General features: G+C 46.5%; 1 protein-coding gene across 1 annotated transcript in view; it reads left to right on the top strand.

Moving 5' to 3' along the window:
• ITGA9 (integrin subunit alpha 9) overlaps positions 1 to 12,176 on the top strand; it is a 320,486-nt gene that overhangs the window by 63,668 nt on the left and 244,642 nt on the right. Inside the window, exons 11-13 of the mRNA XM_081288073.1 lie at positions 126 to 220; positions 3,836 to 3,926; positions 6,304 to 6,349. Coding sequence (XP_081144199.1) covers positions 126 to 220; positions 3,836 to 3,926; positions 6,304 to 6,349 — 232 coding nt within the window. The remainder of the gene's footprint in view (positions 1 to 125; positions 221 to 3,835; positions 3,927 to 6,303; positions 6,350 to 12,176) is intronic.

Here is a 12,176-nt window from a genome sequence, read left to right as displayed (position 1 = left end):
GCTTGAATAATCGATAGCCCCAAATTCCTGGCTGAGGTCTCAGACGTGATAAGGAGAATTAGGGGAAGCCACACTGAATGTTATTCCATGTGGCTTTTCTAACCGTGGCTTTTTTATCTCCCCAGATGTGGCCGTTGGCGCACCCAAAGAAGATGACTTCGCAGGGGCCATCTATATCTATCATGGAGATGCTGGTGGGATAGTCCCCCAGTACTCAATGGTAATTGGTGTGAGAGTGATATGGTAACTGTTGATACGTTCATTCCACAAACGTGTATGAAACCCTCATTATGCCCCAGGTCCTGGGGGTACAAGTGAAAACACATCTGTTTTGTCTTCAGACTGCCCACCCTCTAGTGGAAGAGAAAAACATGTGATATTGCTATATTAAGTGCAAAGAAGTATTCATAGATCCCGAGTTTGCTCACATTCAAGGATACATTTTGCCTATAAAAAGTCATATCCAAATTCTTATCCAGAGTTAGACCTACTTAAGAGAGAATCTTAGTTTTTTGGCGACTCTTTTGTCAACTATCTCTGTGCTGCTAAGCCTTAGAAATATGTTTTAAAATACAATCTAGAGAGTGATTCAGAGGAGGTCCTGGAAGTTTTTATGGGCTGTTGTCACAATTGGCATGAGAACTAGGAGCTAGTCAGAGCTCTGGCCTCGCACCCCAGACGCGGGAACATGGAAGTGGCGAGTTCTGTTTTTCGCCGTATCAGCTTGGTGTTTAATCTTGCTGATGGCATCAAGCCCAGCCTATGGGAAAAAAGGAAGTCACACTCTTGACAGCACGGTCAGGATATTTGTGGATGTGTGTAGAGGGGCATTGGTTTGTGTCTTTGTCCCAGTGGAGCAGTGACAGGGATAGAGCACACATTGAGAAACTTCCCATCTGTGAATACTTATTACTGAATATTTACATGCTATGTACTTTCTTTTCATGTTTATATGTGTAGATTAAGAGGCAGTATGTAAATATAAGTACAGTTGATACATTTGTATTGTTCTAAAACAGGTGTAAGTTTGGGGTGGTGGGTTTGTGGCCAGCTGAACCCTGTGTTCCCTCTCTGCTGGCCTCCTGCCTAGTTAGGTGACCTGCCTGTGATAGACAGGTGCTTAGGGAGGTGCTGGGACAGGAGGGACTGTTTCCTGGGGGACGTCTCTGCCCTTTCCATACTATGGTTCCTCCCAGCAACTATGTGAAGTGGGTGTCTTGATTATCCTTTGTTCTTCCATGAGGCAAATGTGACTCGGAGAAGGTGTTTTGCGTGCCCAAGGTTGTAGGCGACAATGTGACCATTCACAGTTCACCATTTCTGACTCCCAAATGTTGATCATGACCACCATTCTCCACACTGGGAAAAGTCCCCCTCAAGGCAGCTTAGGAGGACGGCTTAGGAATATGGAAACTTATTTTGTCATGAGGCACGTTTATGCCAAGGAGCATCTAGCTGCACAGATCATGCTTTTTTCATTAGAAATAAGTAATAGTGGGAGCAAGAGAATCTCAGGTGATTTGGCTGACATGCTACAGGGAGAGGCTTTGGGAGCTGTGTGGAGTTCACATCTGTGCCCCAAGAGCTGCACTGATGTGGTTCAGGGATGCTGTTCCCAATATGACAAGGTGAAAGTCATCTAAGGAACCTTGTCCTCAGCGGGGGGTCAGGGTCATTCCCCAGGCATCCTCCTGGACCTGGGAGTCTAATCACACAGGGAGGCGTCCTGTGGAGACCCCTGCTTCCCCTCCGCCCAGCGCCCTGCAGTGTTTTGTTTGGTTGCTGGGTGGAATCCCTGCAGAAAGCTGCAGCATACATTTTGTGGTTAGCATGGAGCGTCTGTAGTAGGAAGCAGGGATCGGCAGCTGGACCGCCCAGCCTTTGTCAGCACATGCTGGCTCCTTAGCTTTGACAGAGAAGTGGTTTGGAGGTTTTTTTTTTTTTAAAAAAAGATACATACATCCCTCTGATTATACTTTCCTATTTTGCTAATGTGTATATGATAAGGTCAGTGATTTAAAAGGGTTAAAAAAATTATTTAATGATGGATTCTTCCGGGCCCAGTTGCTGGACAGAGCCGGCATTGTGTGAAGGAACTAGAGGGAGAAATCAGAAATGAATCCGGGCAACGGGATCGCTTTTCTTTGGCCCAGATTGGTATTATTTCTGCTGGCTAAATTGTGAGATCAGGGCCTCCTCAACTTCTTCCACATTACTCTTTAGCGCATTCCTCTTTCTTGAGTTTACCCTGAAAAGTGTTGATTTTAAGATCCTTGTGTGCCTTTCTCGATTTGAGAGCCCTAGGGGCATGTCATGGGGAGGGGGGGCCGCCGCCCTCTGATCTTTTCTCTTGCCATAACGGACACTGCATATAAACCTGGTCAAGTGGAGGTTTTCCAAGGTTCCTGGTTTCCATTTAGGGTTATTAGCCCTGAGCAGACTTATCTTCCTGGCTTTATAGCATAATGGCCTGCAGATGTCTGCGGATAACTTAAGCCTATGTCGCCACCCCCAAATGGACCACCCCTTCACTCTCCCCCTGGTCCCAGCCACAGCATACCTTAGAAATGCAAACCCAGGGTGAGCTACTATTAGCGTTCTTGGCCTTTGGAGCCAAGATGGTGTGCTTCAAAGCATGGCTTTTAAGAGGTATGCAGACTCGCATGCTTGTTTGTTCAGACACCCCCGTTCTGCGAGAATGTTGCATATAGTGCTGCTGCACTGTTCCTGCAATGCTCTCATGTTTCCTTTGGGATGGCTTAACTGAAGGTGGCAAGCGGCCCTCCAGGATCATTTCTGGGAGGGTTATTGGCAGTTATCAGCTGCTGGAGAGCGGGGATATCCTCATCTCCTTCTGTAGTTCCTGTGGCAACTCCCCCTGCACACACTCATGTTTTCTCTGCAGGATGACTTGGTGAGAAGGGAAAGGAAGGAAAGGCGGTGTGAGCCCCTGGTATCCACAAACCTTGTCCCATTGTGGATTTTGCTATGACACATGAAAACTAAGCGTGTCTCTTGTCATCCACAATGTGGGTATCGGGAGGTGAGCCTCCCCAGGGAGACTGAATCCAGGGAAGGAAAGGATGGTCAGGTCCCAGAAGATGGGACTTTTCTGATTGAGGAAGTTTGGTGTCCTGTGAGGAACCATGCCACACGATCATCAGTACACAGCTCTGGTGTGAGGTGGGCTGGTTGTACCACAAGTATTCTTGATTCACGTGATGATAAGCACAGGTGCTAACGTGTCCTGTGGTGGTGGAGTTGTGAACCTAGTTGTTTACTAGACAAAGCTGTTTAATCCTGTCTGTGAAGCTTGGGAGACTGTAGACCTCCTGGGGTGGTTTCCACGTGGCCATCTTTCCAGCGAGATGGGTTAATTATCTGGCCATTTAGGGAAGAGACCATTATTGGGTGCATCTTGGGGGAAGTGTTATCTGGCAACTATTTGGGTAGAAAGGAGGGAAATATGCTATTCCTATTTCAGCCAGGTATACCCAAGTCAAAAGGCAACAGAACCTGTTAGAAATGGAAGTTTTATCCATCATGTCAACTTTACATGTCAAACTATTGAGCTGGTGTAGGCGGATTTTTTTTTTTAAGCAAAATTTCAGAATGATGACATATGGCCAAGACAAGTAATAAAGCAGTGTGTGGTCTTCAACAGCCTACCAGAGACCCACTACCTGATCAAATTAGGGCTCTGATTTTTTTTTTTTCCTTTTTCTTTTCAACCTAATACCAGGTTCCCTGGGGAAGCTGGGTTCAAGGAATCCCAGGTTCTTGTATGTGACTCTGCTTCTTTCCGGTGACTCCATTTCCCTGTTATCTGTTTTAGAAACTGTCTGGGAGGAAGATTAACCCTGTTCTGCGGATGTTTGGGCAGTCCATATCTGGAGGCATTGATATGGATGGAAATGGCTATCCGGGTAAGCTGTTTTTCTTTAAAAACACATGAGATGAAGATTCACGAAATAGAATAATTTTCACTTTGGACAGCCTTTGTTGCATCCATTTGGGATTAGGACAATTCACACAGTAGAATGGGGTCTTTTGCCTAGTATTTGATTTTAAGGTTAAAAATAGTGTTGAAGTTTTTGTTTTGTTTTTTTCCCCCGAATTTTAAAATGATTGACAGGGTTAAGTAGCAGGCAGGTGGATTTTTTAGTGATTTCTGTGGTAGCAGTTCTAATGAAGAAAAAAGAAAGCGTTGTCCACATTCATAATGCTATATAGTAAAACCTCATTTTCCAAAAATATTTGACCATATTCAGAGATGTCTCATTTTTGAGAGGGAAAAGGAGCATGCACCTCTCCATGCACACAAAAGAAAGTTACTGAAAGATTTGGATAAGAAGAAAACCATGTTCTTCTGTTGATGGAGAGCAGACCTTCACTGTTCAAGGCTGGCTGGCTGGTGTTCTGGGTTAATTGGTGTGTTGTAGTGGTTGAGGCTAATTGAATAAAAATTACACTTTCAAAACCCACCCCAAGTGATACCTGGTTTAGGTCAAGTGGTTGTTTGCATGTTTGAAGATGAGGACGTGCAGACAAGAATTTGAAAACATCCAAAGTCACCATGAAGTTCTGAAAACACTTCCCCAAATATATACTCATCTTGCTTTTGAGAAAAATATTTTTCTTTTCAAATCTGTGCAAACTAATGCCATCCTGAATGAGGATGCCTATTTTTTTGTACAAATGGGAGTTTTGAATGTCCTTGAGACTACAGAGCAGAGAGGAGTGGTAATAGAGAGGAGATAGTGTGGAAACTTTGGCCCCAAGATAGACCCTCCTGGATCGTCTTTCTTTCGTTTGTTTTTAAGTTTAGGAAAGTGGAGGTTCTTGTTATGGGTGATCTAAGGTCATCCCCGAACATCTCATATGGGTTGAACATTTCAAGATAGGCAGAATGCTACCATATCCAATGGCCATCTCAGTGATGTCACAGGGATAGGGAGGAAGGGAGGGGGTATTTCCCCACTTTATAGTTAGCATCTGTCTCGGGATTGGGGACTGACCGGAGCCTGCAGCAATGGGCAGGACTCGGGTCTCTGGGTGGCTTTGCTGCTTCTCTATAAATGCATGATGGTAAGCAGATGTGTTCACATTTCACAATGGATCTGAACGACTTTCTCGAGTTTTTCTTAAGAGAAATGACAAATTTGTCATGTTCTTTATTTTTCAAATACCAGTCTGCTAAAAAAAATTGAACAACAAAATTAATAAATACACCCAAGTGCAGAAACATTAGGAACAATTTAATTCATGGATTTGCTTTATTTTTTCCTTAATGAGGGCGTGTACAGATGTTCTCTGTTGATGATGGGCAGATTTAGATTCCAATTTAGACTCTTGGACTCAGAGGCTTGTTTCTATGAACTATGATGGAGCTCTAGAGCTAAGGGGGTGGGGATGGGGGTGAGAAGGAAAGGCAGACAGCTATTGGATGAGCGAATACTTCCTAAATTAAAGTGACTTAGAAATGAATAAAAATTACTAACAGCAGGGGTGCTACACAGTGGTAGAGTGCTTGCCTGGCATATGTGATGACCTGCATTTGATCCCCAGCATGGCAAAGGAAAAAGAACTCTTCTTGCACCACAAAACATGAATAGTTGAACCAGTGTTTTTGTTTATGGTTTACTAAGTAATTTTATGAATTTTTAAATTTAGCATGTATAATAGTAATATTTGACATGTTCGATAATTTTTCTCAAGTATTATAAAGTATTGACAGCTTTTGAAGATGGTCCTGCAAATGATGATTCTACACTTGACAGAAAAGGACACAGTGACACACTGAGGTCACATAGAGTGAGGGTGAAAGGGGATTATTCCATGGTTTGGAGACCCTAGAGCATTTTCTGAGAGTTATTTAATTCAGGGTATCCCTCTCTTTAACTTGCCAATTAAAAAAGTAAAAAATCTGAGCTATATATGTAAATTGAAATATGTTAGTAACCACATTAGAATTATGGACAAAATAAGTGAAGTTAATTTTTATAATGTTTAATCCAAAATGGCCAACATAAAAGCCATTAATGAGTTAATTTTTTTTAAAAATGAGGATTTCAAAATCTGGTGTGCATTTTACGCTTGGAGCCCATCTCCATGCAGACACAATTTAGGGTCTTAATAGCCATATGTGGGTTGGCTGCCATTTGGGACAATGACTCTGATTCTTGCAATCATTACATGGTGCAGACAATGGCAGTCAGAGGTGTCTGTTGCTCTCATGTGTCATGCCAGGGCCAGCGGGTGGCCTTCCACAAGTTTCTGACTACTGTGACTTCTTGTTTTCAGATGTCACTATTGGAGCCTTCATGTCCGACAGTGTGGTTCTTCTAAGGTGAGGTGCCTCACCCCTGCTCCTTGGGTGTGCTCTTCATGGGAAGGGGTGGGACTGGTGGGGGGGGGCACAGTGTGTATTCACTGTTGGGCAGCTTTTCCCTCTGCTGAATTTTTTTGGGCTGGGAGTGCTTAGTGGATGCAAATATCTCATTCTTATCCTCCAGCTGTTGGGCCTTGAGTGGCTTATAGGTGGGGGACGATAGCAGGATTTTTAGAGACCTAAACCCAGGGGCTGTTTCCTTGTGGTCATGAACAGCAACATAAATATTAATGATAAATATTATCATTTTTGATGGATGCTATGATATTCAAAGGGCTGGGAAGTACGGTCCTTCCTACGTTTTTATCTCTGTACCCAGCTTCTTTATATCAGGCAGCTCTCAACTTCCAGAGATCAGGGGCACTTCACTGTTTGGTGGCAGCAGAAGTGTGAGGGCTGTGAGCTCAAGTCCAGTGCTCACTGAAGCCCATTGAGTCAGGATCTCTCCTTCAAAGACTGGTGTGTGTGGGGGGTGGTCGCCATCACCACCCATGAACCCTCTCTAAGTATTTCTGTCTGTGTGAGTCAGAGGAGGCAGAATTACACTTTGGAGTGGGAGCCAACTCTTAGGTTTTGTTAGTAACCTCATGGCAGAACGTTCTAAAATAGACTGATAGGATCTTAGAACTGGAAGGGATCCCAGAGGCCATGTAGTTCCACGCCCCAGATTGTTCTCATTCAGTCCTGCCTTCTCTGAGTCTCCCCCAGAGACACACACAGCCTCCTGAATGAGGTGCCCGTGGCTTAGGAACTTCTAAGGAACCAGTTGATCCCCAGGTAACTCTTAAATATTGCATTGTTAGAGGCAGAATGACCTTGAGGTTGAGTGTGACCTTGAGGACCAGGTGGCCTGGATTCAAACCTTGCCTATGTCCTTAGAAAGGCAAAGTCTTGACCTTCTGCCTCAGGATGCTCGTCTGCAGAACAGGATGTTCTTGGCCAGAACTCGGTTAAATAGTGTGAAGTGCTCCTAGCAGAGTCTGGCCGCCTCCTCCCCAGGTTAGCAAGTCTTAGGATGTAAATTGGGTTAAATTCACCTCACTGAGGTTCCGCTTCCTGGTCTAGTATTTTCTGCACAGCAGTCCTTCAGTGTGTGAAGATAACATGTATGTCTCCCAGGCAGGGATTCACTGAGATCAAACCTCTATGGTTCTTAATTTTCCATCTTGACTGGGTTTTTACTTTATCACCCTTTTCTCTGGGGTGATGATTTTCCTCTTGTGTAAGACAACTTTTGAGGCTCCAGATGATGGAGGAGATTCAACTTATGACTCGTAGTTCTCACTCGCCTTCCTTGATATGTCCGTACTCTCTTCACCTCCCGAGCAGCCTGATCCCATTAGTTGAGATTGCTCTCAGATACACCATGATACGTTCCTTGGCTTCTCGGTTGAAAATAGGCCTTCTTGACCCGGGAGCATCTGGCTTTAAGTTCCCTTCTGTAGGTTATTTTATTATCCTCCTTCCGTCTGTTGAATTTCTTTTGGGCTGGAGGTGCATGTGAGCTCCAAAGGGCTTTTCTTCCTTCATGAGTGTTTTTTGTCTTCTACACGGATGTGAATGTTGAAGTGATTGCTTAGTGGACCTGAGATCTTGGAATCCAGCCCAGGGTGAGGGTTGAGTCTGATGGGGTGAAACTTACTAGGGACAAATGTGAAATCCAGGAAGGAGAATGCCAGAGAGAGCACAGATCCAAGGAAGGAGCCTGAGAGCCCCAGCCTGGATGAGGAGCCAGAGGCCAGGCCAGCTGTGGAGGAGCACATGGGGATGTTGAGATCCCAGGAATTCTTTCACTTCTTACTCAGCCCATCATGTTGACCTGTTGAGATGCAACTACGCACATGTCAGATCCTGGGGATTCGGTAGAGAACTTGACAGACCTGGTCTAGCTCCTATACAAATAGGTAATAACTGCAACTAATATTGGATGAATACCTACCATATGCCAGACGCTGTCTAAGCATTTTACATACGGTCCTGCATCAAGTAACCACTATACATATTCAAAGACATGAATGCTTGGCTAGGTGACTTTGTCACTGCAAGTGTCGGAGCATATGCTTACAGAACCTATGATTCCCTAGGTGATGCCATCTCCAGACTTCTACCGTACATGCGGTCTGCCATTCCCTGAAATGTTGCATGTGTCACGTGACTGGTATTTTCATTCTTCTTGGTCATTTTCTTCCGGTGTGGATGTATAATTTGCAAACAGTAAAATGTGCCAATTTGCGTGTATGGCTCGATGAGTTTTGATCAGCAGACACACCTGTATAACTGCTATCTTCCATTAAGATAAAGAGCATTTCATCACTACTTCGTTTCCTTGTGCTCTTTCTGATGATACCATTCTCTCGATAGACAGCCAGGCACTCTTGTGACTTCTGTCCCCCTCGATCGCTTTGGCCCGTACTGGGATTTCACATAAATGGAGTTAGAATGGGCTCTCGATTTGGGTTTCTTTAATGCACTGCGATGTTCTCAAGATGGTTCCGCGTTGGGCTGTGTTGAGCGTGCTGGGGTTTGTTCACTTTTCTCTTGACAGTATATGCATTGACTCCCTGCTGCTCACCAGTTCCATGATACAGGTATGGTTATCACTCCCATTTTATGGGTAAAGAGATGAAGGGCATGCAGGTTTTATTAACTTTAAAAAAGTAATTACAGACAGCATGAAGAGAGTCAAGCAGGGTCATGAGGTCAAGGGCACTGGTTTTGGTTTCAGGAAGGGCCGAGTCCCGTTGGAGGTGACAGTAAGAAGCCAGCGGTCCTGTGGCTTTGGCAGCTTTGCAGGAGTGATGGGGCCTGAGCCAGATGGCTGTGGGTGGGTGAGGGAAGGAGAAGCTGAGGGCACAGAGCGACTCTTGACTGCCTCTCCAGAAGCTGGGTGGCTAAGGAGCAAATGGGATTGGCAGGTGGCTCAGAGAGGGTATTTTAAAGATGGCAGGGGTTAGGCCCAGGATATCTGTGAGAACTTTTCTCATCTCCCAAGTCCCTAACGCTCCTGGAAGGGGTCAGAGGTAGTCAAGCTCAGTTGTACCCCCATTCATCTGAGCCCTGCTACCCTGACCCCGTTCCTCCCTTGGGGCCTGGAGAGGTTGAGGGACATGAGGGAGAAGGGGAGGTTGCCATGGGTGGTGGTGGGGGGTAAGGAAGGACAGGGCTGCTGGAGAGGGAATTTGGCACGCAGGCCGGAGGGTGTGGGGGCCTCATCTTCTGGGTGTCTCAGGATAGGAATAGTCAAGGGGAGGTTCAGCTTGGGATGAGGGTGAAGCTGAGGATGCTAACCCCCCAGTCTATTCCAGGAGGTCAGGGGACTTGGAACAGTGGAGGTTTCAGAGATGAACTGTGGAGGGAGCAAAGGGGGACAGGAAAGGAACCATCAAGCTTGTCTGAGGGGCCATGTAGGCTGGACATCTATGGTGGCATCATTAGGATCAGGTTCCTGGGATATGACTGAATGACAAGGAACAAGAAGGCCTGGAAGCTTCAGCTGATCTAAGTAGGGTGCTCAGACATGACTGGGGTGCTGGGCAAGTTCATGGATTTTTGAGTGACCTCAGATTTTGGGTGGGACCAGAAAAGGGGGGAGGCCCAGGACCATGTCCACACTGTACTTGATCTTTTCAAGGAGAGACTGCAGAGGGGCATAGGTTAGGAATGCTTGGGGTGCAGCTCAGAGAAGACCTGACTGAGGGTGGCTTCCACTGTGTAAACAGACCTAAGTCCACTGGAGGTAGAGAGCCCCAGGGCTTGCTGGTGGCTAACTGTCACCAAGAGGGTAGGCTCTTTATATGTCCACCTGTTTCTACTCTGCAGAAGATAAAAAGTTTGAGCAACACCGTGCCACAGGGTGCCCCAGCTGCTTTTATTACCCACCTAGAAATGGAATGTTAAGATTTGAACTGTCAGTTGTAAGAAACAAGCATTCCAACTACCAGCCTCTGGGAAGTCTGGAAAGTACTGCAGTGCTGTCCTTGGGTGCCCTTTGCTTTTATCTTAGAGGCTGGTGCAGGCAGGACTGTGAAAAGCCATCTCCTGCCCCAGGAGGGCGGGCTAGTGGGCCCTGCTCTGCCCTCAGGAAGTCTGCTCAGGAGGGCAGGCTCTGTGTTAGGGTGATAGGTACCTGGGGCTTTGCCATCAAGGGGTAAAGGAAGTGATCAGAGACTCTATGAAAGATTTCTGGGCTTTTCCTCATCCAAAAACAATACTTGGAGCTGAAACAAAAAGGTTTGAGGGAACCGATCTGACAGATGTTGGAAGGAGATGTACCCGTGAGGGTCCCTGCCGACTGTTGGAAAGGATTGTTTCATAACCTTCAAGGTCGTCATGTGGGGACAGCTTGTTTCTGCCTCCTGCTTGCCTTGCGCTGTGCAGCAGAGCTCTCTAATGACAGGAGAACTTGGCCCGCTCCCTGACCAGGTGGCCTCTGGCCCAGGGGAGCAGGAGGAGATGGACTTTTCTTGGGTTCCAGGACCAGAGGGCTCGGGGACTGCAGGGTGGGGCTGTCTGTCCCAGGCAGAAACCAGCTCTCTCCGGTACCTGATGCCTCTTGGTCTCTTTTGCGTCTCTCAAAGCTTTGGGCACTGCTGTGATTTTCAGTTTCCTGGGCTGCAGTAAAGTTTACACCTACTTTACACATCTCCTGTCCTGCAGTAGTGTCCAGCATAAGGATGAATTCATTGGGATCTCGGTTCTTGGGGGACTGATTTGGAAAAACCTAGCACTGTTCTCCTTAGCAAGGGTGGTGGAGCTGGGGCCACCGAGGGAGCCAGGGGTTCTTGGGAGCTTCCTGGGAGAAGGGACCTTGCTATTGAAGGGTCAGTGGGGCTTTCTGCAATGTTGGTTGGCATCTGTACAATCGTGCTGACCAGGGGTAGCCTATCAATTTTCTAAGGTAATTCTAGCATTTTCTCAGAATGAACCCAGAAGAAAATTGACAGGCCAGGATGTTGATCTCCTTCAGGTACCATTGTTGTCCCACTTCCTTTTGCCTCTACAGCCGGATTTGCTCAGGGAGTCCCATTGCCCTGGTCACAGCTGTCCCTCTGTTGACCCTTCTGTCCCAGGAGTGGTGGCAGCCGCTGGATCACCCTCACGCCATCTGCCGCAGGCCTCACTTCCTTTTCCCACCAAGGTTTTCTTTGCTGCTTCCTTCTCTTGGAGTTGGTGGATTGTCATTCCCATCTGCCCATCACCCTGGGCTCTTTGAAGGGAGCATGGTATATAAGTGAGGTCATTGTTCCCAAGCCGCTAATGTCCCTTAATCTCATTATGTCACCCCTGTGACTGACACTGGGGCTCCTTAGAGGTAAAAGGGTCTCTTTGAGAGGCCTGCAGGGGAGAAGGTTAAGCAGAGGCTTAGGTGAAACTTCCCTGAGCAGATGTTTGCCATGAGAGCAGAATTTTGTCCATCTGTTGGCTTGGATGGACACTGACCATCCATCAAGAGCTGGGGGATGGGCCATGTCAAGGGAGAGGACTGTGAGGGTTTATTGGGTTCCATTTGATTCTGAGGCCAGGCGGGTTGATTTCTTGTGCCCTTGAAGTGCTTTGCTGTCACCAGCAGGGACTTCATTAATCAAGGTCATTGAGAAAAATGGTCCCTGAATTGGTAGAGATAAATGAAGGAGGCGGTTCAGCCAGTTGGAGGGACTGCAGTTTGTGCTTACGATGGCAGTGAATGCTTTGGGGGACACCTGAGCTTGCCCCTAATTCTTTAGCCCTGCCTTCTGGTGTAGGAACTCCTCTTAAATACACCCCTAGCTCCCTAGTAAGTGGAAAT

This window comes from Spermophilus citellus, assembly GCF_964194105.1.
Source record: "Spermophilus citellus genome assembly, chromosome: 3".
NCBI classification, from domain to species: Eukaryota; Metazoa; Chordata; class Mammalia; order Rodentia; family Sciuridae; genus Spermophilus; species Spermophilus citellus.
This window is presented reverse-complemented; position numbering and strand designations above follow the sequence as displayed.